The following is a 27,908-nucleotide window of genomic DNA, read 5'->3' as shown; positions in this document are numbered from 1 at the left end:
AAACTAAGAAGAAACTTCCTTAACATGCTAGATAGTAATTTTTATTTTTTTATTTTTTATAAATTTATTTATTTATTTTTGGCTGTATTGGGTCTTCGCTGCTGCACGCGGGCTTTCTCTAATTGCAGTGAGCGGGGGCCACTCATTGCAGTGGCTCCTCTTGTTGCCGAGCACAGGCTCTAGGTGTGCGGGCTTCAGCAGTTGTGGCACACGGGCTCAGTAGTTGTGGCTCGCAGGCTCTAGAACACAGGCTCAGTAGTTGTGGAGCACAGGCTTAGCTGCTCTGTGGCATGTGGGATCTTCCCAGACCAGGGCTTGAACCCCTGTCCCCTGTGTTGGCAGGTGGATTCTCAACCACTGCACCACCAGGGAAGCCCTAGATAGTAATTTTTAGAAACCACTAACAAATACCACACTTAACAGTTACACAGTTTCCATTTAATTTTTTTTTTAGGTTTTTTTTTTAAAGGAACAAAAGGAGACTCTCCAGCACCACTATCATAATATAAAGTTCTGGGATTGATAACCAGTAGTGGAAAAAAGGAGGAATAAATATTGGAAATAGTTACACTTGGCTTTTCTAGCTAAAATAACCAAACATTAGAAAGAATAAGGTATTTCTGCAAGGTAACTAGATGACTTTGCACACACAAGCACAGCTTTCCCACATATTGGAAATAACCAGTTAGAAATGTAATGGAAAAAGAATCCCTCTCACAAAAGTAATAAAACCTATAAGTTCTTAAGTCTATTCCTAGGTATTTTAAGTACAGGATATCTCTGCTTAAGGAAAGAGAGAAATCTTAGTTGGAAAAACTTAAAATGTAAAGATGCAATTATTGCCAAGGCAAATGCGAGTTCAATAAAAAACCCAACTGTGTGTGTTTACATGTGTATATACATAAAATTCTGGAGGGACACACATTAGATTGTTAGTAGAATTTATGTCTAAACAGATTTGTGACAAGGATTGGAGAGGAAGGAGTACTATCTACTTTTTATCCTTCTATGTATTTCTTGTGTTTTGAATATACAGTTATTCTTATTTTATTTATTTATTTTTTAAATTTTATTTATTTATTTATTTTTGGCTGCGTTGGGTCTTCGTTGTTGTGCACGGGCTTTCTCTAGTTGTGGCGAGCGGGGGCTACTCTTCGTTGCGATGCGCGGGCTTCTCACTGTGGTGGCTTCTCTTGTTGCGGAGCACGGGCTCTAGGCACGCGGGCTTCAGTAGTCGTGGCTCACAGGCTCTAGAGCGCAGGCTCAGTAGTTGTGGCTCACGGGCTTAGTTGCTCCGCGGTATGTGGGATCTTCCCGGGCCAGGGCTCGAACCCGGGTTCCTTGCATTGGCAGGCGGATTCTTAACCACTGCGCCACCAGCCAGGGAAGTCCCTAGCTCTTCTTATTTTAAATAAATCACTTCTTCTGACAAAGATTCTCTCCTTGACAAAACTTTAGTCAGGCTCCTCTGAGTTCTCTCTTCTATTAGACCCAATCTTTGGATTTCCATGGCCATCTTTACGTTGCCCAATTTTATCAAGAATCTTACTAAATCAGTTTAGCAAGAACCCATCACCTTCAATATCTGATCAGCCTCATTATCAGTCAAATTCCTCATCCCCACCATCCCCTGCGTGATATCTGATTACCCTGGCCTGCCTTCAGCAAGAATCCTGTCAGGTCAGTTTAGTCAGAAACCCCCCTGATCCCTGATGTTCTTCTTAGTAATTTCCGTCCACCTACCGCCCCACCCTGCCCTGCAACACACATGCGCACACACACCCTCCTCATTGGCCACATATCCCACCATTCCTTGTTGTACTCGGGATTGAGCCCAGTTCCACGTTAAGGTCTCTTTCCCTCTACCGCAATGGTTCCTGATTAAAATCTGCTTTTACCATTTTAACCACTGTCCAGTTCTGGTTTTCTTTAAAACTGCTAAATGTAAAATTTAGACAGTTTCTAAAAATAAAATATAAATTTAACTCTGAATTCTAAATAAGGATTCAAATTGTTTCCTTTTGTAGAAAAATTAGTGGTTTCTAGTAATATAAGGGACTTCCCTGGTGATCCAGTGGTTAAGACTCCGTGCTTCGGGCTTCCCTGGTGGCGCAGTGGTTGAGAGTCTGCCTGCCAATGCAGGGCACACAAGTTCGGGCCCTGGTCTGGGAGGATCCCACATGCCGCAGAGCAGCTGGGCCCGTGAGCCACAATTACTGAGCCTGCGCGTCTGGAGCCTGTGCTCCGCAACAAGAGAGGCCACGATAGTGAGAGGCCCGCGCACCGCGATGAAGAGTGGCCCCCGCTTGCCACAACTAGAGAAAGCCCTCGCACGGAAACGAAGACCCAACACAGCCAAAAATAAATAAATTAATTAATTAATTAATTAAATGTAGGGGGAAAACATTACCTTCATTGCTTCATAAACTTGATAATAAAAATTAAAAAAAAAAAAAAAAAGACTCCGTGCTTCTACTGCAGGGGGCACGGGTTCAATCCCTGGTCAGGGAAATAAGATCCCACATGCTGCATGGCGTGGCCAAAAAACAAACAAACAACAACAACAAAACTAATATTAAAAAATTAGGTTAAAATGTCAAGAGTAACAATCTTTACTCAGTCTGAAAAGCAAACAAAAGAGAACACAAAGTAGGGAAAATAGGGAAGACTCATAGACATATATAAAAAATATATGATATAAATTAAATCATTTAAGCTTTGAAGTATATTGAATCTAAAAGATCAATAAATTCCTGCTTTCACTTTTCAAAAAAGTCAGTGAACATAACTTAATTTTTCCTGATAACTCAGGGCCATACTATATATATCAATTATTGAACTGTATTGTACAAAACTTCAGTGTTCTCTGATGTGATGTTAAATTCCTACTCCTGGTTCTCTCACTAATCTGTGTAACTTATTATTTAACTGCTCTGAGCCTCAGTTCCATCAACCATAAAATGAAAGAGTTTAACATTCTTTACTTCTATAAAACCAAAGATGACATGTGTGAAAAAGAGAACTGAATAAGTACTGATCCCAAGATGATGAATATTCTTTTTAAAAAAGATTTCTATTTGCTTGCATTCTACTTATTTGCATCCTTTTCATGGGAGACTAATGGTATACAATTGAGTTAATGTTTTCCAAGGCAGTATTACTTTGGCTAATTTTTTAAAAATTTATTATTGAATCCAAGACAACAGCCACCTTCCAAAAGATATCCTCATCCTACAGAATAATCATCCTCTTCTCTAAAGTTATCTGTATTTTGGTCAGCAGTAAGGCAGCAGGGGCAGGAAAGGGGGCTCTGCATTATTAGTCCAGGAGCTCCTTCCTGCAAATTTGAACTCAATTCTAACATCGTCATTATTAACAGGTACTGTGATAGGTGCTAGAAAAAAAACTTTTTTTTTAATTGGGTACAGAGGAAGTTGCTAAAGCTCCAAGAGGAAAGGTACTGTCTCTGCTATTGACTGCTATATCCCCAAGCCCCAGAAGTCACTTGCATGTTGCAGATACCCAATAAGTATCTGTTAAATTAAGTGAACAGATTCTTAAAAAGGAAACAGTATAAGGTAACACAGTCTTAAAAAGGAAACAGTATAAGGTAACAGCCTAAGTGCCAAATGACATAGCAAGTACAGTTGACTCTTGAACAACAGGGGGTTAGGGGCATCTCCCCTCCATATAGTCGAAAATCCTTGTATAGCTTATAGTTGGCCCTCCATACTGGCAGTTCCTGTATATCCGTGGTTCCTCAGCAGCGGATTCAGCCAACCTCGGATGGTATAGTACTGTAGTATTTACTATTGAAAAAAATCTGCGTATAAGTGGACCTGCACAGTTCAAAGTCGTGTTGTTCAAGGATCAACTGTACTAAAAAAGGAACAACCACTAAAAACTAAGGGTATCTAAAAACTCTTCATGTTGGAAATGGGACTTAAGCTAAATCTGAATAAAGAACCCATAAATCTGAAAGAGTAATACAAACTATGAGGTGGTAGAAGGACATTCCAGAATGCAAACCCTTTTGAGCAATGGTTTAAAGAAAAAAAAAAGAAAAAAGAAAAAGTAGACATGGCTTATGCGCAAAGCAAGATTACACTATTTTGGTTTGGAAAGACCAAATAGTTAGGAAATATAAACAGCCTAATTATAGAGAGATTTGAAATCTTCTACAGGAAAACATGAAAAATAAAAAAAGAATGTCTTGAACAAATCAATCTTTTTAGAAGCTTGAGAGGCAATATTGTGCAGAATGCCTTGGCCAAGGGAGAGACCAGAGGTAAAAAATCAGGAAGGTCCCTTACTGCAGTCACCCAGATATGAGGTGATGAGGGTCTGAACCAGGGTAACAACAGTATTAGGAATTAAATAATTGAAAATGGATTTAGGGACTTCCCTGGCAGTCCAGTGGTTTAGATTCCAGGCTTCCACTGCAAGGGGCACGGGTTCGATCACTGGTCAGGGAACTAAGATCCTGCGTGCTGCGCAGCACAAACACAAAATAAATAAATAAATATTTAAATTAATTAATTAATTAATTAAATGGACTTAAAACTACACAGAGTTTATAAAATCAGATGTGCGGCTGGGAGAGTGAGGACAAGAGAGTACAATGTTCAGTGAAAGCTGAATCTAGGTTATTAGACAAGGTAAACGAGAGGTTGGGTATGGGGAGGAAGGTCAAGTTGGTTTGGGAGAAGGATTTTAGAAAGTACGATTGAGTTTCAAGTGGTAAGTCACTCAGGTGAAGATTTTAGCAAGAAATCAGACATGTGGAATTGTAACTGTGTAAAGTACCAGGACTAACTAAAGATATAATTTTATGAGGCATCTAAATAAAAGCAATCAACTGGAGTGAGAGGACTTAAAGTGTAACTACTGACGGGAATTCCCTGGCGGCCCAGTGGTTAGGACACCACACTTTTACTGCCGAGGGTGTAAGTTCAATCCCTGGTCGGGGAACTAAGATCCCACAAGCCACGTGGCATGAAAAATAATAATAATAATAAAATTTAAAAGAAATTTTTTTTTAAAGTGTAACTACTGGAAAAAAAGAGTATAATCTGGTGAACAATTATCTGACTGGAGAACGGGAAGCAAGATCATAAGAGACTGAGAAATGAATAACCCAAAAAAGAGAAAGAGAACAAAGAAGCTGAGAGAGAGAAAGATGAGATTAGTATAAAACTGAAGGGAGTAAATGTGGCCTGTACAGAGAAATGAAAGAGAATAAGGGATAGGGTGACCGTACTAATGGATAAGAACTAAGAAGGGGGTTCCTTTTGTTGTTACTACTGGTTGGTTGGTTTTTAAATAGGAAAAACTAAAATGGCATTGGCAAAGTGGATATTACCATAGGTATGATGGACTCAGGTCTACCTGAAGTTAAGTATCACTGCTTGATCATAAGCTCTGTGTGAGCTGGAACCATATCTGTCTGTTCTCCATGGTGTCTCCAAAGCATAGGAGGAATGCCAGGTATTCAATAAGTGCCTAGGGTTCCAACCAAAAACCTTGCAAGCAAAAGCATAATTTTTTTTTTTAATCCACAACAAATTGTCCATGAGCTTTTGGTAACTTTGGTATTTTCATATTTTAGTCTTTTTGTGCTCGTTCTCACTTAGTTGGCTAGCTACATGGATCCGAAAGGCTAAACTTTAATTTCTGATGAAAAGATGCAGGCTTAGTGATAAGGAAATCAGAACTTTTCATTCTGAATTCTGGATAACGGAAGCATTTCTATTTTATTATTTAAAGAAGCAGAGTTCAAAAACGTTTGAAATCACAACATATTGGTAATGCAACTACAACCAAAAAGAAAAGGAGAATGCAAAGTAATGATGACTAGATATTTTATTTAAAATTAGATTTATCTTCACAGAAGAACTATTCCATTTGTTATCTACTTAGAAGGAATAAGAACTGTGCATAAAATTTTAAGGTATGGGCTGTAGAAAAGAAGAAAAAATTGTCACATTATCCTGATGATTGTAAAGACTTCTTAGGACATGATGCCAAAGACACTTCCTGGCAGTCAGTGTTTAACACACAAAGGGAGAAGAAAACAAACCTACAGGCAAAACTACCAAAACCCAAGCACCATTTGCTGCAGCTAACATCAGGCTGCAATTATGAAGCCAGTGGCATCCCTGAAAATGAGCTCTGTCAGAATTACGTGGCAGGGCTCAGGCAATGCTCTAAACAGCAGAATTCAGACACAACTTGCTCTAAAAGGCTCCTTCCAGTGGAAGTCATAGCTAGCAGCAAGAGACAGATACACTGTTCCTCTATATACCAACATAAAGATGCAGAACCAGTGGATATGGAGGGCTTACCGTACTATACCATTTTATATGAAGGACTTGAGCACGTGTGGATTTTGGTATCCATGGGGGTGGGGTCCTGGAACCAACGCTTTGCAGACACCAAGGGACAATCATTGTACACTACAATGACAAACACTGTAAATATCAAAGAAGTGTAGGACACAAGACTTGCCCTTAAGGATACAATTTAGCTGGGAGACAAGGTATACATATAGAGACACATATTTAATACATATTCATGTAACAATGTAACCTAATACATGATTCATTCAAGAACCATATATTAAGCAACTGCTATATGCAAGTCATTCAGCTGAACCTTAGGGAAATAAGAACACCCTTAAGGTGACTCACAATCTAGTGAGGAAACAAATATGCAAAGTATGATAGGTGGTATAATCAAGATACAGTAGAAGTTCTCACCACTAATCCTCTCTTAACCAACCCTATGGATTAACCAGTATTCTCTAGCCCCTTTGTAAAACACTGCCCAAAGCCCAAGGTATATTAAACATTCAAAGCTAGAGTATGGTATTCTGTGTAGTTTACTCATACATGTTGGTTGACCAAGAGTCAACTAGATTTCCTCCCAAACCTGTTTACGTCAGCTGCACTTGTTACTTTGATTAGATAATTCAATTAAATATTAAATAAACCAACAAAATATGGGTATGAAGACAAAGACTACGTTGAATGCTTCAGAAACACAAGACAGTAAAGGAGACACCCTAAAAAATATTGCTGTCAAATTAGATGTGGGGGAAACAACTGTAAAAGACTGGAGAAAGGTCATTAAAAATCTACGGTTTTACACTCACTGTGCTTTGCTCAAGGAAAACCAAAACCAGAAATCATTAACAATACATTATAATTGTAGCTTATTCAAGAATGACAACACAGAACTCCGATAGGCATTCTAGCAAACAACAGTGAAGGGTCAGTGGGCCTGGTCTTATGCTGGCGAATGACCGTATGTTTAAATATTTTTAACTTAAATTATTTCAAGTGTCATTTTAACCATCTTTTCGGATTTACTGACCAACCAGTCTGGATGGTATTGGATAACAAAGCTTCTTTCTTATATATACAAACTGTTAGGGGAGCATGAAGCTTCACTGTGTCTGGAGATCAGAGAGGTTTCCCAAAGTAAAATGAATGTTGGAAGATGATTAGAAATTTACCAGACAAGGGAGAGGAAAATATCCAGGCCTGAACGCTGACTCAGAAGCATGAGAGAACAAGAAAAATGTCAAAATATTTCCTTCTACTTACTATGCCCAGGCCCATCACTCAAACTTTTCTCATGGCAGATTATTTAACCTCTCTTCTCACCTATGAATTAGGGAATAATTATGAATACCTACCACATATAGTTTTGCAAGGATTAAAAAAGATGATAGGGACTTCCCTGGTGGCGCAGTGGTTGAGAATCTGCCTGCCAATGCAGGGAACACGGGTTCGAGCCCTGATCCGGAAAGATCCCACATGCTGTGGAGCAACTAAGCCTGTGCGCCACAACTACTGAGCCTGCGCCCTAGAGCCGGCAAGCCACAACTGCTGAGCCCACGTGCCACAACTACTGAAGCCCGCGTGCCTAGAGCCCGTGCTCCACAAGAGAAGCCACCGCAATGAGAAGCCCGCGCACCACAAAGAAGAGTAGCCCCCGCTCACCTCAACTAGAGAAAGCCCGTGCACAGCAACAAAGACCCAATGCAGTCATAAATTAATTAATTAATTAATTAAAAAAAAAAAAACAAAGATTATACATGTAAAGTGTTTAGCACCGTACCTGGCACATGGCAAGTGCTGAGTAAATAAAACTATTATTATTTTTGGAGGGTAAAGAAGAAACGAAAGAGAGAAAACAACAGATAAAGTATGGGTTCTATTACTGGGACCAGGGCACCATCTTCCCTGACTGACTGCTTTTTCAAGTTCAGTAAGTATACTGACCCAGATCCCCAGGCTCCTCCTATTCCCTCCTTTTAGCTTGATAGGAATCCACATTCCTCAGAAGCAGGTTTCAGTTGTGCCTATCATTTAGGCTCCTTAGCTCACTGCTTAACTTTCTCATTTAGGAGGTATAAACAAAAAAATTGAGAACAAGTCCCAGACTGGGCTGTAATTTTCCGTCAGGTGAAACTGGTATCACCCTTGTGGAATTTGACATCGAGTTTATTTCTCCTAACTAGATATGCTGGTACTGGATCCAATTTCTGTCACATGTAAATGAGTGCTAATAAAACCTGTGTGTACGGTGATGAAACACTCCCCACCCCCCACCCGCCCCGCCCTTTCCTTGGATCCCTGTAGTGCAGTTATGCCGAGAACCTATTCACCACACCCAAAATACCTATTCCACCCAACCTTACTCAATATTTCCCAGAGCTCACCTGAATTCCAGAGCTTCTGCTCCCTTATTTTTCTCCCTATGTTATCTCCAGAACAAAATACCTACTCATTTTCCTTTGGCCGTACTGCTTCTAACTAACTCTATGACAAATTTTCCTTCTTACGTAACAGTATTTTCTAATATCCCATCATCTTGTTCAGATAGGGTATTTTTATAATAAAGGTTAAACAGCATTAAAGTCTGCCAAAGAAGGTGATTTTTATTTCCTCAAATACCTTACTGCATAAGAGCAAATACATGATTGACATATTACTCTTTTCAAATATAGCATATGTAAAGTAGGTGAGCTAAGAATAACCTAATAACTAAAGCACTACACAAAATTTGATATCTGATCAATAAACACAAATTATATTAATAAATATATACAGAACTTAATTAGGCTATTCTCAGAGCAAGCTGCAAAAGTCCCAAATTTGCAGACATTTTTTAAAAAGAAATAAACATCTTATTTCAATATTCACTACACAAAAATAAATAAAAGTATTAAAAGAAACTAGAGTGATACATTATTAAACACATTTGAGGAACATAAATTGTTGAAGACTCTTCCTAAGCCCCTTACAATATAATTGTTTCATTAAATTATTTTACCTGAAGAAAAGCTTGAAATAAATAGGAATTTTCTTTAAATTATGACAGCTATTCAAAGCATACCTAAACACTTAAGCCATGAACTAGTTTAAGTGATCCATTCGGCATAGTAGCTGCTTACATTCTCTTCACCCTATTAGTAGTGATTTCAGGTAAATATTATAATTCTCTTGTCTACTTCAGATCAGAAGCAGTCATTCAGGGTGAGGGATCCATAAAAGGAGACAATGTGGTATGGAGAACAATGGCCTGGCCTGAGTACTGGGACTCCTGAGTTCTAACCTAAATCTACACCAACTCACAGAGTGATCTAAGACAATTCACTTCCTCTCTCTGGCTCTAAATGATAAAACAAGGGATGAGACTGCTTAAGTTCTAAGGTCCCTCAGGAGGTAAAAATATGATTAGTGTCTATCCCTGTCAGCCTTAAAATTCTACAATAGTAAGTGCTAAAATGAAGACTATAGAAAATACATCCATTAGGAATTAAGAACAGGTGAATGTGTGCAGTGCAGTTTCTGCCTCCTGTCTGCCTATGTTCCCCTCAACCCCTCTGCTCCTTTCCCTGTCTGTTCTTTTCTTCTACCCCCTTTTCAACTTCTCTTTCTTGCCTCAGGTTTCTCTCCCAAACTACAATTTTCCTCTATTATATCTCCAGTCTGCAATGCCTACAAGTTATTACCACCTACTACTGCCATCTCTGGGCTGCTCCCTGCTTGCACTACTGTCAATTTATTGTCCTTAAATCACTACTAATAGGGCAAAGAGAATGTAAGCAGCTACTACGCCAAATGGATTGCTGAAACTAGTTCATGGCTTCTAAAACATGATTTAAATAAATAATACAATCAAATGCATTCTGTCCCTAGAAATTTCAACCAAGAAGAGCAAACCATTAATTGGACACCTATTATGGGTTATGTACTGTGCATATTTTATCTTTTAAAAACCTTACAACTACTCTGCTTGATGGGTATGTTATCTACGATTTACAAATAAAAGTGAGGTCCAGGGAATTCCCTAGTGGTCCAGTGGTTAGGACTCCGCGCTTTCACTGCCGAGGGCCCAGGTTCAATCCCTGGTCAGGAACTAAGATCCCACAAGCAGCGTGGCCAAAAAATAAATAAATAAAAATTTTAAAAGTAAAATAAAATAAATAAAAATGAGGTCCAGAAAAATTATAAATCAGAAGTTATGGAGCTGTCTGACTAGAAGGCCCACACTTTCCACTGTCAAATTATGATGGTCAATAAATTGTTTTATCAAAATGGTGACCAAAGCAAGAAACTCCAAAGATCCCAAGGGCAATTTTATTTCTAATGGCCCAGAATTAAAACTTCCATAAATCAAAAAGTATAAAAAAAAAAAAAAAGTGTAGCTTACATCAAGTACATAGTAGGCTGACAAAGGGAAACCAGTCCCAATTACTTGGACTTTCAAACATCTTTCAAAGGCTGATTAGTAAAGGGGTTTGTTTTAAATTCTGCCTAAATTACCAAGATTTTGGAGAAAAGTTGTAAGTATCCTCCTACCAATACAAAGAAAAGTAATTTAGATAGTAAATATTTAGGGCTAAATAGGCACATCTCTTGATAAAGAAATGCTATCAACGCTATTTCTCCCCAAATAATTATTGGGGCCATTTTTATTTGTCAGTTTTTGAAAGTAATATAAGATAATTTAGTTTCTAGTAACGATGCCGTGAAACAACTCTCCTACTGAAAACAGCTAAAAATTCTAGATAAAATATTTCCACAATCATCTTAAAAAGCAAAGCTGGTAAGAAAGTAAGGAATTATTTGACCAAAATTGAAGGGAAAATGGGAACCCATGAGGTAAGGGAACAAAAGCCACTTTTGCCCTTTGGTGATGACCAATCAGAACAAATCCGAGCTTCAGTTTTGACAGCTTTACATGACCCAAAAGGCAAAATGCAAAGACCAGAACCATCCAGAGTATAGAGTCTAATAGGAAATATACATTTAGCTAAGGCCCTAAAGGGCCTATACCCTCAAGGCAAAGGTGAAGCAGAAGTATATTGGCCCACAAAAGTATTTACAACCAAAATACGCGTCAACTATTTGGGTGGTCCAAAACTTCAAGCAACGAATTTGCTTTAAAGTGGTTCAGTCTAGGTAATGCCTCTAGAAACCCACCAGAAACAAAGGCAAAAACTTTCTGAAGAATACCTTTATTTGAGACCTGATTTAGTCCTACAGTTTTTCAAGGACAGTGAGCAGCACACAGATATCTATGCATACAAAGAAACAAGTCATCACGAGCAGGAGCCAGCAAAGACAACAGACCACAGAAAGGGACCTCCAAGACCTCACATATAGGAAGAAGAGAGACACCAACTTTGAAATAACTGGGGACTTCCCTGGTGGCACAGTGGTTAAGAATCTGCCTGCCAATGCAGGGGACACGGGTTCCAGCCCTGGTCCCGGAAGATCCCACATGCCGTGGAGCAACTAAGCCCGTGCGCCACAGCTACTGAGCCTGAGCTCTAGAGCCCACGAGCCACAACTACTGAAGCCCGTGCACCTAGAGCCTGTGCTCCGCAACAAGAGAAGCCACCGCAATGAGAAGCCCATGCACCACAACAAAGAGTAGCCCCCGCTCGCTGCAACTAGAGAAAGCCCGCATGCAGCAACGAAGACCCAATGCAGCCGAAGATAAATAAATAAATTAATTAATTAAAAACAAAGAAAAAGAAATAACTATACTTACTAGGTTTAAAGAATAAAAGATGACCCTGAAAATATCTTCAGGGAATAGGAAGCTGCTAAGAAAAGATGCAGCAGATTTATAAATGGAACCCAGGGCTTCCCTGGTGGCGCAGTGGTTAAGAATCCACCTGCCAACACAGGGGACACGGGTTCGAGCCCTGGTCCGGGAAGATGCCACATGCCATGGAGCAACTAAGCCCGTGTGCCACAACTACTGAGCCTGTGCTCTGGAGCCCGCGAGCCACAACTGCTGAAGCCCACGAGCCACAACTACTGAAGCCCACGTGCCTGGAGCCCGTGCTCCGCAACGAGAGAGGCCACCGCAATGAGAAGCCCGCGCACCGCAACGAAGAGTAACCCCCACTCGCCGCAACTAGAGAAGGCCCGCGCGCAGCAACGAAGACCCAACACAGCCAAAAATAAATAAATAAATTAATTAATTAATTAATTAATAAAAATAAATGGAACCCAAACTGAAGTTCAACAATAACCAAAATCACAAACTCACTGGATGACCTTAAAAGACTAGATTCAACTGTAGAGAAAATTAATGGACTGGATGATAAATCAGAATAAATTATCTGGAATAAAGCATGTAGTGATAAAAAAATGGGAAATATAGAGCAGATAAAGAAGGCCTAAGATACGTGTAATCAGAGACCCAAAAGGAAAAGAAATGAGAATAAGATATAGGAGAAATCTAAAGAGATAATGACCAAGAATTCTGCAGAACTAATGAGATGTCAATCTAGAGATTCAAGCCTAACAAAGTCCCAAATAAAATAAAAGGAAATCTATACCTTGACACATCATAATGACACTACAGAGCACCAAAGTCAAGAGGAAATCTTAAATGTAGCTAATAAAATAAGCTAGAGAATGGTATATAGAACACAGTAAAATCTCCATGTTTGTTGTTTTAAAATAAAAAGGGAAATGATAAGTCACATTAGTGTGACTCTGATTAACTGAGAAGGTTGTAAGGATCAAGGAAGATAATGTATTTGAGAAGTTTTTTAAAAACCATAAAGGTATCTGGAGATTTAAGTGACAGGGCTTGTATGAAACCTGTTTCATTCTTGGTCATTTAACCCCTCTCTGGGTGTTACCCCTAAAAGAAAGAAAGTTGTAGGTAATTACTTCCAAAGTTTATTCCAGCTCAAAGATTTTACCCCTAAAAGAAAGTTGTAGGTGATTACTTCCAAAGTTTATTCCAGCTCAAAGATTACTACATCATTATATCTCTCATTCAGCAGGAAGTGATTCAAACTATAATATTCTACTGCCTAAAACTGCTAGGTACCATCAGAAAGAATAATAGAAAAATAACAGAAATTATATCCCAAATTATATAAAAAGTCATCCATATCTGGAATACAAACACAAGTGTTGAAATCACCAACATACATAATAACAGAAAAGGACAACTAAAGCAATGGTTCTCAATCCTTGCTGTATATTAGACCCACCAGGAAACTCAAAAGAATACTAATGCCATGGACGCTAATTCTTATCTGATTTAAATGATCTGGGGTACAGGCCAGGAAATGAATATTTTTTAAAGTTTCCCAGATTATTCTAAGATTGCAGCTGAAGTTGAAAAACACTGAACTAAAGTGACAAATAGTAGGATATGTTTTAAAAGAGTAAAACCTCTATAATCTTTCCAAAATATATTTAAAGATTATAAATTGTCAAGAATATGAATAGAATGAAAAACGAACCTGTTTACAAAATTATACCATACCACAATGGGGTTCACCTGTTCCAAGTTAAAAGGAAGTGGTTTAAAAAGGCCAAATAAGACCAAAGATTAGTTTTATAGAGTGGTTGGCAAATGTATATAATTTTGTTATCCAAAAGGTCATGCAAGGTTAAGACAAACATATTCAGAGAAATTTATATGTTCCAAACAACAGACACATAGTGGATTATAAAGAAAAGCAAGAACATTTCAAGTATACAGTCAATGTTTTGAGGCTGACCGACTGACAGATGAGGCGAGAGGGGGCCGAAGGGCCGGGTCGGGGCGTCCGTCCCAGCCCAGCCCTGTGAGTGAACCCCGCCTGTTATGTGCTCTGGAGGGAGCTCACATCCAGCCTGGGCGCCCAGCTCACGTGACAGACGGGTCACACTGCTGGCCACCCCCTCTCTCTCGGCAAGTCCCCTTGGGGAACAGAAAGATGGGCTGTGACCACCCACCAGGCCAGGAGCGTGGTGGCCGGCTGCCCGGGGGAGTGCGCTCCTCCCAGGAACCCTGCCTCTGCTCCCCTGGGCCCCGGGGCGGCCCGCCTCGGGCCTGCCTTTCCTGGCCTGAGGGTCCCCGTGGCCTCTCCTGGGCTCCTGGACACTGAGTCCCACCTGGATCCCACCTGACGGTGCCTCAGGAGGGGACAGGATACCGCAGGGTGGCCCCCACTACCTCCCGCCTTCCCTCACCGTGTCCCCCCTCACAGTGGCCCTGACGCTACCTGTCTGGGTGCTCCGAGGGCAGCGGGCAGAGAGACTGATTGCTATGGAATGGCAATAATTCACTCCTCCATAAATGTCCCTGAGCGCCACGATCAGACCCAGAGTATTAGACTGCATGGTCCCAGGATGACACTTACATGCTCTAGCCTTAGAAGATTTATGACTGAAGATTCTGCTTTTCTCTGGGGATAAGGAGACAAATTGGAGTACAAATTTAACATCATGCACTTGTTACCATTTATTTATTCGGCACTTACTTTGTGTTATGTACCAGACCTCTGCTAGATATTTTAAAATATCTCATTTAATTCTCACAAGGTAGTTTATCAGCCTCACCTTACAAATGAGGACACTAAGGTCCTGAGAGGTCAGAATTATGGTAAACATATATTTTTAGCATGAAATAAAACAGTAAGTTTTAAAGCAAAGATTTAAATCCAGGTCTATGCCATGTTGCCTTTCACGGTAATTGTAAATAATAGTTATAATAATAACAAAAAATAAACTGTCATTTTAAGTGCTTATTTTGTCCATTTAAATGCTCAGTAAACCTTCACAATAGTCCTATGAAGCTGCTCAGTCAAAATAATTGAGTCATAATTGACTCCCCTTTTTCTCAAATCTCACAACCTATCCTTCGGCATATCTTGCTAGTTCTACCTCCAAAAATGTATTCAGGATCCATTATATTTTGAGTATGTATCACATGTGAATATTATTCACTTAACGCATCACTATTACCCTAGTTCATCTCTGGCTTGGATTATTAAAATAGCCTCCTAACTAGACTTTGATTTATCTCCCCTTTCTCCCCTCCAAGCCTATTCTGGATCCTCGCAAAGGGTTCCATTTAAAGATGGTGTCACTCTTTTGCTCAAAACATTTCAACAGTTGCCCATCTTGCTGAGGTAAAAATAAAGTCCTTACAATGAGCAAGACCCAGTATCTCTGACATCATTTCTTCCATTCTCCTCCTCTACTCCAGCCACACTTGCCTAATTACTCTGCAAACATTCCGAGCATGTTTCCCCTTCCCCCTACTGTTCCCTCTGCCTAGAACACTCTTTCCGCAGATGTCACCTTTTCAGGTCTTTGTTTAAATAGCACCTTATCAATAGTAAAGCCTTTCTTCCCCACTCCACCCTCTCAAGCGCTCCATATCCTCCTTACCCTACCTTATCATGGCACTTATTACCACCTAACGTTTGATGAATGTATTCATTTATTGCTGCCCGTCTTCCCCCACGATTTAAGCTTCATGCAGGTAGGATCTGTTTTAATCGTTATCGTTTCTCCAGTGCCTTAGAACAGGACTTGGTATGAAGTAGGTACTTGAAAACATTTGTTGAATGAAAATATGAACCAATAATGCCAAAACCTAGACTCATAAACATTCCAGTACAGAGCCTCCAGACCATATGCCCTAATACTCAATCATATCACCTTTTTTCATGCAATTCACCATTTCCAGGTAGACAGCAGAGCCTCCCCTACCACACACAAACTTCTAAATCTAGGGACAATACCTTCTATTTTTTACTTACATGCTTCTTTCCCAGAAGTCAGTAATTTTCAAATACTGAGCCTTAGGTTCTCATTACTTCATAAATTCTTTCTTCCTGCTAATCTCCCCATTCACTACTAGCCCTCCTCTCTTATGCTAGCCTAAGAAAATTTAAACCCCCAAATGATAAACTCTGATTCTACTGCATTTTGTTTGTTCTATCACTCCAATTAGACTGTTTCTTTGAAATCATCTAGCACAATATCTCATACACAGAAAATTCTCTCAAATGTTATGATTTGTATTCTATCTCCAATTCCTTTCACAAATATAAAGCTCAATAATAACCTTAACCATTCTTTTCCCATGAATTACCTATTCTCATATGAATGGTGGTGGTGAGGCAGGAGGGGGATTGCCAAAAGTAAAAAGAGAATTTTATATTAACCTAGATGGGCAAGGGGGCAAAAAATGACCAATACGTTTTTGGCACAATGTGGCCAGTTCCTTACTCCCAAGATCTGAAGGAAGGAGGAAGTGGTGCCGGCAGGCCAGGGAGATGAGAGCTTGGACTGCCTTTCACAACTCTGCCCTGGCAACTTGAAAGAGCAGGACTGACAGGTTCCTGAAGGGACAAATTAGACCTAATCTTAAAGGTATTTTTGTTGACTCTGGTGTTAATGACTTAAGCAGAGATTTAAAAATAAAAGGAGAATACCAACTGATCCAAATTTCATCATCATTCATTCAATTCTTATTTCCTATTGTTTTTCTAGAAAAATTCCAATGGGAAAAGAAAAATAAAGGATATGGTCAAATTTAATGATGTTGATGTAAAGAAATGATTTTTAAAATATTTTTTCAATTATGCTAATAAGAGGGTCAAAGACCACAGATTCCTGTGAACTCTCTCCTTCCAAAATACATACTGTTCTGTTTAAAAACTATGGCACATTTTCTAAGTTTCTCCATGGATGCTTAATTTAACTGGAGCACAAACCAAAAGATACTGTAAAAATGTAGTGCCCTTAATATGATGAGCACCAATGGGAAACCTACCAGAAGTTTAAGATTTGCGATAAATAACCCGGTAAGTAGTATGTGTATGTGTGTATACATTGGGGGAAGGGGTAGAGGGGGCATAACTAAAGAGTAACTATAGTTACAGGTAAATTGAAAAGTTAAATATGGGGGTGGGGGGAGACGAGTTGAGATAGGTTGGAAATTCTCAAATTTCCCAGGTAAGGAGGTAAGAATTGTTGTTTGTTTTTGAACAAAGTACTGTGATTTATCTTACATTCCCTAAACTGGATAAGAAATTAAAATTTAAACAGCTACATACAAAAATCATTATCCACAACTGTACAACATTAAAGTTAAAGCCTGCCTTTAATACTTCCATTAAGTCTGAAATCCACAAGCTCACTTATGGAATGCATTGCTAGTTCATTATGAGAAAAATTACATATTTTTCCCTGACCACTCCATCTAAAACAGTTGCCCCTATCACACTCTACACTTGTACCTTGATTTATTTTTCCCATAGCAGCTGCACTGTGGATCAGTATACTATATAGTTGCATTTGCTGACTGCCTCCCGACTAAAACATAAGGTCTATGAGGGCAGAAGCTTTGCCAGTTTTGTTAATCCCAGGGCCTAGAGGCACAGTATAAGCACTCAATAAATATGTTGAATAAATGATGGAAGTGAAGTTCAAAGAGGTTAAAGGATTTCCTCAAGGTCACAGAGCTGGCAGCAACCACAGCTTGTATTATGACCCTTTATGCTTGCTCCTTCCACGACCACTTCCACTCCACCAAAGCAGCCCGTTCCAGCACATGATCCTATTTCTCCTTTTCATTTTTTTAAGTGCCAAAGAAAATACATGCTACCCAAAACGGTGACACCGTGGGTAGCATTTTAACTTCAAGTGTTTCACCAACCAAAACTACACTCAGATTTCATAAGCATACAGGATTAGCCAGTAAAACAGAAAGGCACAGCCACTCAGAGTTCTTTAAGTTCTTTGTGAAATTGGTGTATGCCTTGGAAGTGCCTTGGAAGTTTTAAGAACAACCACTGAAACCTACTTACCAATTCAGATATGGCCTGCAAAATATCAGCCTCACTTTCATTCTTCTAAGAGCCCACAATAGCTTCCTCCCTGGATATACTGAGCTGGCCAAAAAGTTTGTTCGGTTTTCAGTAAAACTAAGACACGCATTTTTCATTTTCACTAAGAACTTTATTGAACAACGTATTCATTAACCGAACGAACCTTCCGGCCAACCCAATACTTTACCTTGCAGATTATGAAAGGAAATGTAATCAACTTTAAAGCCCCTTTTAGTTCCTTTTAAATTACAAGTCAATCTCACAAAACCTTGAACAGAAAATTAACCCTTAGGAAGTTTCAGATTCTGAGAACTGAAAACCATCCCTGAACCATCATCTGACTGTGATCATCTAGGTCCTTCATTCAAAATCCACGAATCTGAAACAGCTAAAAGAAACGCGGGAGGGGGTGAGGGAAAAGGAAGAGAAGAAACATTTACATATATAAAAAGGGAGCTGACATTCCTAGTAACACTTTGGCCCAAGAGCAGCTTCTTGCCTAAAGTCAAGGCCTCACGGACACAACTTCTGGTCTTCTTTGACCACCTTCCTTACAGACAGGCTCCAACTGTCAATACCTTTTACGGGGACCGTCTCTAGACCTAGGATGGGACTCACTAGGACAGGAGATGATTTGCTCATCTCGTAAAACTACTGTCAGCCCAATTAGTAAACTGAAAGGGAAGACCTAAGATGTGGAATGGCAAGAGAGCTGAAATAAGCCTGAGAGTTAAGAGTGGTAAGGAGCAGATGAAAAGGTGCGGGGAGGGTAAACAACGCCTCACGGGCGGGAGTGGGAACCTGGGTCGAGGAAGTGGGGTCGGCGAAAGGCAAAGGTGAAGGGAGGAAGGGGACGAGGTTCTGGGTGGGATGGGCGGGAGCAAAGGGGGAGGGGACGAGCGAGGGCTGAGCGGGGGAGGGGGAAGGGTCCGGGGCGGGGCGGAAGGGAGCGAAGAGGCGGGATGAAGAGGGCCAGGCCGGGAGGGTCTTTACCTGCAGCTCCGCCCGCTCCACTTCCCACTGGGCTCTCTCGACCTCGAAGCGGGCCCACTCGTGCTGCAGGAAGTGGAGGATGCCCGGGAGACTGTACTGGGCTCGGGCCGCCCCCGCCGCAGCCGCCCCGTCGCCGGCCGCGGCAGCCTCCGCCAGAGGCCCGAGACCCTTGGCACCGCCGGCGCCCGGGTGGTTGTTGCTGAAGAAGACGCCGGGACCCGCTTGCTCGTCCATGGCGGCCGCGGGAACCGGGGGAGCTGCCCAGGCGCCCAGCAGCGGAGGCAACTGCAGCGGCCAGCAGCACCTCCTCCTCCCTCCGCCGCTCCCCGCCCACACCCCAGTCAGCAGGGAGCAGCCGCCTGGGCGCGGGGGCCGACCGAGCCCGGGACGGGCCGGGAAATGGGTCAACTGCGGCGCGCGGGCTTCCCGGGGCTTGCTGGGAAATGTAGTCGCGGGGCGTGGCGCGGGCGAGCGCGGCCCGCGCGGCCTGTGGGGTTGCGATCGGCTGGGGCGGGGCCGCGGCCCAGCCCCAGCCCCAGTCCCGCCCATGCCCGCGGCGGAGGGGGCCGCCCCACGGCGGGGAGCGCGGGTTTCCTCACTCTAGCGGCAGGGCGCTGGCGGGTGGTGCTGCAGTCTCCCTCGCACGCGGAAGTTCTCGGGCGGCGCTCGCTGTTGCACACACACACACACGGAAGTTATCGCGCTGCAATGCCAGCCCGAGCTGCACATCTTTTAGGGCTTCCTGGTAGTTCTGCTAAGAAACAAGCTCAAAGCGAGCTTCGCCAGTCCGGAGCCTGGACCGGGGTTCTCCAGCCAGCACATTCAGACCTCTCCCTTCTGCTCCGACTTGGGTGATTCTCTCACCCTAGACACTCCTGAGTTCTGTACATTTCTGTATCGCTGTCGCTCCTGCCTTTCTTTTACACTTAGAGTTCAATCAAACCTGTTGCCTGATCGGTTTTCACTTAGAAGGAACTCTGATCATCTCTCTCCTGGAATCAGCACATCAGCTTTCTGCTTATTCCAAATTCTAGTGTGTTGACACTTCATCCGAAACACTACTCCGCTGAAGTCCTTTTCCCTTTGTAGTTAATCTTGCAGTAAATCCTGTAAAAGTTTCGGATAGCCAAGGCTCTGTTATTTCAGTCTCATTTTTTCTTATTCCCGAGCAATTTATAGTCATTTCAGCAAATATTTGACTCTAAGTGCTATCTGTCACTGGGGATATAAAGATAAATGACACAATTCCTGTCATCAAAGGGAGACTGGCAAATATACAGTCAATTCTCACAGTGCCTTAAAGTTAAACTACCTGAAAAAACAAAAGTCACTTTCTGCTCCCTAGAGCTATCTTAGGTATCCAGGCACTTCTCCCTTTCACTTGTCGGGTTCCCAGTTATTTGCAAACTGGCGATAGTATTAGCCTACCGAAAGCACACCGAAGTCCTTTCAAGTGTTTCTCTCTAAATGTTATCCTTCTCCCAAGTCTTTGAAGTTATGTCACTATAAATTCACACTACAACGATAATGAAAGGAAGGCACCTGAAAAAAATTTAACAAATGAACTTGAAATTAAGCACTTATTTTGTCCCCAAAGCAAGTCATTTTGTAATTCTTTTGTGGGATGGAATTCTGGGATATCAGACCTTATGGCCAGGAAAAAATGTAAAGATATAGGCTGGTGAGTGACATGTCAGGGAAGGACATCCTGTCCCTGTGCTCCCCCCTCCCCCTCTTCCCATTGCTGCTTGTGGAAAGGACAGGAAACACATTGTATCTAATCTGGTTGCAAAGATGGCTAGCTCTCTCTCCCAGTTATTGAATGTTTCAGCTTTATGAATTCATTCTTTATTGTAATAAAAGTTTAATCCAGGCCTGACCAGATTCCCTGTGTCCTAAATTATTTTGGCTGTAAGCGTCCTCTGAGATACTACCCAATCCTCTCATTTTACAGTTTAGGAAACTGAAGTCCAAAGAAGTTGAACTTGTTCACAATGAGGCTTTGAGTGAGTGGCACGGTCAAAACTAGAAACCAGAATTCCTGATTGCTAGTTCTGTTAACAGGTTGCCTCCTCTCTTACTTGTCAGATATATCAGAGTATCAAGGGGACAATAATGCAACAATGGCATCTTTTTTAATCTGAAGGATTTAAGTAATCTTACAAGTTTGAATGTTAAAAGTTTTTTTCCCCTCTAATAGAAGACATGTCTGACAGTTCCTTTAAATACATTTATAACATACTATAAAACATGATTAAATTTAATGGTAACTGTTTAAGAACCCATAACACCTTTAGCTAGATTCACCAAGAAAAAAAGAAAGAGGACTCAAATAAAATCAGAAATGAAAGAGATGTTACAACTGATACCACAGAAATACAAAGAATCATAAAAGACAACTACAAAAAATTATATGTCAACAAATTGGACAACCTAGAAGAAATGGACAAATTCCTAGAAACATACAACCTATTAAGACTGAATCAGGAAGAAATAGAAAATCTGAACCAAGCAATTATTAGTAAGGAGAGTGAATCAGTAATCAAAAACCTCCTAATAAACAAAAGTCCAGGACCAGAGAGCTTCACTGGTGAATTCTACATAACATTCAAAGAAGAATTAATACCAATCCTTCTCAAACCCTTCCAAAATATTGAAGAGGAGGGAACTCGTCCAAATTCATTTTATGAGTCCAGCATTACTCTCATGCCAAAACCAGACAAGGATGCCACAAGAAAAGAAAATTACAGGCCAATATCCCTGATGAACATAAGTGCAAAAATCCTCAACAAAATATTAGCAAAATTCAGTAATACATTAAAAGGATCCTTCACAATGATCAAGTGGGATTTATTCCAGAAATGCAAGGCTGATTGAAAATCTGCAAATCAGTCAATGTGATACATCACATTAACAAAATGAAAAATAAAAATTATATGATCATCTCAATAGATGCAGAAAAAGCATTTGACAAAGTACAACATCCATTTATGATAAAAACTCTCAACAAAGCAGGTATAGAGGGAATGTACCTCAACATAATAAAGGACATTTATGGCATACCCACAGCTAACATCATACTAATGGTGAAAAGCTGAAAGCTTTTCCTCTAAGATCAGCAACAAGACAGGATGTTTACTCTTGCTACTGTTATTTAACATAGTATTGGAAGTGCTAGCCAGAGCAATTAAGTAAGAAAAGGAAATAAAATGCATCCAAATTGGAAGGGAAGAAGTAAAACTGTCACTCTTTGCAGATGACATAATACTATATCTAGATGCCATCAAAAAAGTTAGTACCAATAAACAAATTCAGTAGTGTTGAAGGATAAAAAAAAATCAATATACAAAAATCAGTTGTATCTCTCTATGCCAACAACAAACTATCCAAAAGAGAAATTAAGAAAAGAAGCCCATTTACATTTGCATCAAAAAGCATACAATACCTAGGAATAAATTTAACCAAGGAGGTGAAAGACCTGTACACTGAAAACTGTAAGATATTAAAGAAAGAAATTGAAGATCACACAAATAAATGGAAAGATATTTCATGCCCATGGATTGGAAGAACTAATATTGTTAAATACTACCCAAAGCAATCTACAGATTCAGTGCAATCTCTATCAAAATTCCAATGGCATTTTTCACAGAAATAGAACAAGTATTCCTAAAATTTGTATGACACCACAAAGGACCCTGAATAGTCAAAGCAATCCTAAGAAGAACAAAGCTGGAAGCATTATGCTCCCTGATTTCAAACTCTATTACAAAACTATAGTAATTAAAATAGTATGGTATTGGCATAAATACAGACATAGATCAATAAAACAAAGTAGAGAGCCCAGAAATAAACCCACACATACATGGTCAATTAACTATAACAAAGGAGCCAAGAATATATAATGGGGAAAGATTGTCTCTTTGATAAATAGTGGTGGGAAAACTGGACAGCCACATGCAAAAGAATGAAACTGGACCACTAACTTATACTATACACAAAAATTAACTCAAGAAGGGTTAGACTTGAACGGGAGAAATGAAACCATAAAACTAGAAGAAACATAAGTGGTAAGCTCCTTTTTTTAAATTAATTTTTATTGGACTATAGTTGATTTACAATGTTGTGTTAGTTTCTGCTGTACAGCAAAGTGAATCAGTTATACATATACATATGCATATACTACCGACTATCGACATATACTATACTATGTCATATATATATATATATATATATACTATACATATACTATCGACAAGAGTTCCCTGTGCTATATAGCAGGTCCTTATTAGTTATCTATTTTATATATGGTAGTGTGTATATGTCAATCCCAATCTCCCAATTTATCCCCCCCCCACTTTTGCCCCCTAGTAACCGTAAGTTTGTTTTCTACATCTGTGACTCTATTTCTGTTTTGTAAATAGGTTCATTTGTAACATTTTTTTTTTAGATTCCACATATAAGCGATATCATATGATATTTACTTTTCTCTGTCTGACTGGTAAGCTCCTTAACATAGGTCTTGGTGATGATTTTTTAATCTGACGCCAAAAGTAAAAGCAAGTAAAGCAAAATCAACAAGTGGGACTATATCAAACTAAAAAGCTTCTGCACAGCAAAGGAAACCATCAACAAAATAAAAAGGCAACCTACTAAATGGGAGAAATATTTGCAAATCATATATCTGATAAGGGTTTAATATCCAAAATATATAAAGAACTTACACAACAGTAAAAAACAATCAGATTTTTAAATGGGCAGAAGATGTGAATAGACATTTTTCCAAAGAAGACACGCAGATGGCCAAAACAGACACAGGAAAAGATGTTCAACATCATTACTCATCAGGGAAATGAAAATAAAAACCAAGATGAGATATCACCTCACACCTGTTAGAATGGCTATAATCAAAAAGACAAGAAATAACAAGTGTTGGGAAGGATGTGAAGAAAAGGGAACTATTGGTGGGAATATGAATTGTTGCAGCCACTATGGAAAACAATATGGAGTTTCCTCAAAACATTAAAAATAAAACTACTATATGATCCAGCAATTCCACTTCTGGATATATATCTGAAAGAAATGAAATCACTATCTCAAAGATATATCTGCATTCCCATGTTCACTGCAGCATTATCTATAATAGCCAAGACATGGAAACAACCTAAGTGTCCATCAAAGGATGAATGGATAAAGAATATGCAGTGTATATATATACAATGGAGTGTTATTCAGCCATAAAAAAGAATGAAATCTTGCCATTTGCAACAACATGGATAGACCTCAAGGGCACAATGCTAAGTGAAATAAATCAGAGAAAGACAAATACCATGTGGTCTCTCTTATATATATATTTAAAAACACACACACACACACACACACACACACCAAAAAACCCTAAAAAACCAATCTCATAGATAAAAAGAACAGATTCGTGGTTGTCAGTGGTGGGGGGTAGGAGAAATGGATGAGTGGGGTCAAAAGGTAATAAATAAATAAATATAGAGATAACTTGGACTATCACATATATACAACAGCACTGCTTTAATTCATAGTTTGACCTTATTATAATACCTTTTTGCCTTTCAAGGACTTATTTACACATAAAATAGTATTTATGATCTATCATGTTGCAAAACCCTCACTCAGTACAACAAAATATTAAGAGTGGTTACATTAAGGTGGAATTCTAAGAAATTTACTTTTTTTTCCCCCAAAATTTCCACATCTGGTAATATTTCTTTTGTAATTTAACGAAAAACATTACTTTTAAAAGAACTTCCCTTAGAGTTCTTTTGCTCTAAATTGCTTTAAGAAAATAAGGACCATGAATCTCATCACTTCTTCCTATACTGAATCAGCTCCTGAAAATGTTAACTTTTGAGTAGTGAGCTTACCAGTGATTTGTTTTCCCTGTGCCTGTCTGTCACATTTTCTGTGTTCAGCATGAATTACTTTTTTTAAGTAAATGTTTTATCACATATAACACAGGTACAGAAAACCTCAAAAGTGCTAAGTGAACATCTCAGGGAACTTTCACAAACTGAACAATTGCATGCAACTACCACCCAGACCATGAAACTGAATATGGCAAACCTCTTGGGGTCCTCTCTGGATATGCATTTTCAGATACAACAGCACAAATGCTTTTGAATTTCAAAAAAATATCCTGAAAACATTAATAACTAGAAAGGACATGGTATTTGTAATGAGTTAAATCTAAATTTTTCCCCTCACTTTACAATTTTCAAAACCTGGAAATCTTGGACAAATGGTTTAACTTTTTTTAGCGGTAGTTCTCTCATTTTTAATATGAGGATAGTATTTACCTCACAAAGTTATTGTGAAGATTAAATGAGAGAAGAAATGTAAATCCCTTAGCATAGTGCCTGACAATATAATATATACTGAATATGATAGTTTTTTACTGTATTAGAGTTCACAGACTAACTGAAAATCATGACTACTGGGGGCTCAATAATTATTCTTTTTCTTTTCTCATCCCGTATTCAGAACTTTAATTCAGCAGAGTTAAAATAATCTTAAAAAAAAAAGTAACATCTGTGTTCAACCATGAAGTCTTCGGACCTCAGGGTGTTGCTGCTGGTTTTCTGATCACTTCATTTTGTGATTAATAAAGCCTGTGACACAAAAAGTAGGATTTCCTTTCCAAGTACTGAGAGCAGCTGCTGAAATGTTGATTTATGTATTAGTATAACCAGTTTAAAGAGAGAAATTGTGAAATGCTAAAAGGTTATTTAGGTAATTGGAGTGTTTGCTATTTTTTGGTTTATATGTGTGTGCTTTATGGGGTGGGGATTATGGTTCCCCAAAATGACAAATAATTCATCTGCTTAAAAAAATTTTATTGAAATGAGTGGCTATTAAAAAAAAAAAAACTATCCAAAATGACCAGTTATTTGGATCTCTATTTAACAGCTCAAAGAAAAGCCTTCAAACTGAACTTGATAGCTCTTTGCAAATTCTGGCGAGAAAAAAAGAAGAGTAGACCACTTGACTGTAGAGAGGGCTCTGCTAGGATGAAGAGAACTTTGGGGAAGAGGAGCATGCAATAGCCCACCGTATACGTCTCTTCTACCATCTGCCTGCTCCCTAATTTCTCTCACCTCTTCTTTCTGCCTGATTCATGGGGCCAGTCCCTGCTTGCACATTTCCTGAGTCTCCAAACTTTACTCCCTAGATTTGAAGTCTGGTAAAGACAGGGCTGGGGAAACAGCCAATCACAAGTTGGGAAACAAGGAATTCTGAGTCTCCAAACTTTACTCCCTAGATTTGAAGTCTGGTAAAGACAGGGCTGGGGAAACAGCCAATCACAAGTTGGGAAACAAGGAATTCTATTATCTGAAATTTTTCTTGGAGTCCAGAAGTTAAATCTACATCCCAGTCTTCTGATAGGGTGGGGAAATAGCTTCTATTGTTTACTATAATTATTATTATTTTTTTGGTTGAAAGTAGTTACCTAATTTCAATTTCAAAATTAAATTTCATTTTATTTATTTTAGTAAATTAACTAAACAAAATTTAATTTTAAAATTAACATTGGTTTTAAATTTGTAGTGGCTGATATTTAGAGAAATAAATACTTAAAATCTAAACTCAGGATTGCTTTAAGAAATCCAAACATCTAACACAGGGAGGCAATAAAATGATAATATAGCTCTGAAGCTGTAGTAAGACTTCTCTTGGAACATTGATGATGGTGATCAACTGAAGATTCTACAAGCAAAGATAAACTATTCTTAAAAACACATTCCTATCCTTTCTCCCCATCAACTCCATCCCTTGCTTCTCTACCCTTTTCTCTTTTTAAATATTCCAGCCAATGAAAGTTCTACTCAACAGATTTTTTTTCCTTTTTTTAAAAATAACTATGGTGCCCCGATTTCTAAGGCAGGAATTGAATTTCAAACAATTAATGTAATCTTCATTACATAAAAATAACCGTGGGGGGGTGGGGAGAGAAGGACATTTTTATAAGCTGGCTATTCCTGCCAACTATGCAACAGGGACCAGTCGTTTCCCAGGTGGAGACTTTTCTCAGCAGAAACACCCAATCTTCATTTAGGCTTGAATTGCTCAGGACAGCACCTCCCACCCCAAACTCCCATCTGATAGTCCTTTAACATAAATTAAGTCAGTTCTCAAAAGAATTTAAATGTGATATGTTATTTTCTTATAAACATGATGTGGGGGACAAATCTGGGCATTGTGCTAGAAAAATAAGAAAAATGAATGAGGTTAAAGAGGTTCAGTACATTCGTGTTTTGAGTTTTGAAGACCATGTGTCCTTAAGTTTTTTCAAAAAAAGATTTAACTTATTTTGCATGTGATGCATCTCTCCCTCTACACTGCAGGCCCTCAATATGCTACTGTTGTTGAATATGTGTTAATTTTAGCACTTGCAGTTGTCCTCTGTGATGGAAAATCCTACCATTATCTATGTTATCTCCTGGCCCAGATTTCCCCCCAGGTGCATGACATGAAGTAACAAGAGGAGTGGTTTGAACCAGCTCCTATACACTTTCACACAAACTCAAAATGTATAACATTACAACCCATGAGCTGATTGTATTCAAGCTTAAAGAGCCAATACATACATTTTCATTACAGGAGAAAAGATAATTTAAATAATACAGTGTTTAGTATATGGCAATAATCAAATTAATGCTGCAACAGTTTTATGAGGATGTAACCAGATTAAAACATGAAGGATGAGTATAAACTAGCTAGAAGA

The 27,908-nt window shown here is 39.4% G+C and overlaps 1 protein-coding gene across 4 annotated transcripts in view; it reads right to left on the bottom strand.

The window, feature by feature from the left end:
- STRN (striatin) overlaps positions 1 to 19,545 on the bottom strand; it is a 106,778-nt gene extending 87,233 nt beyond the window's left edge. For 2 of the 4 annotated variants that reach the window (XM_059943604.1, XM_059943603.1), the window contains exon 1: positions 19,157 to 19,544. In XM_059943604.1, the coding sequence (XP_059799587.1) occupies positions 19,157 to 19,390 (234 nt within the window). In that variant the 5' untranslated portion in view covers positions 19,391 to 19,544. Of the gene's footprint in view, positions 1 to 19,156 lie in introns of all 4 variants that reach the window. The other 2 variants (XM_059943605.1, XM_059943602.1) reach the window with 2 other exon arrangements.
- Between the last annotated feature and the right edge of the window lie 8,363 nt (positions 19,546 to 27,908).

The sequence above is a fragment of the Balaenoptera ricei genome, chromosome 13 (assembly GCF_028023285.1).
Source record: "Balaenoptera ricei isolate mBalRic1 chromosome 13, mBalRic1.hap2, whole genome shotgun sequence".
Taxonomy (NCBI): Eukaryota; Metazoa; Chordata; class Mammalia; order Artiodactyla; family Balaenopteridae; genus Balaenoptera; species Balaenoptera ricei.
Note: the sequence above shows the minus strand (reverse complement) of the source record. Positions and strands in the feature narration are given on the sequence as shown.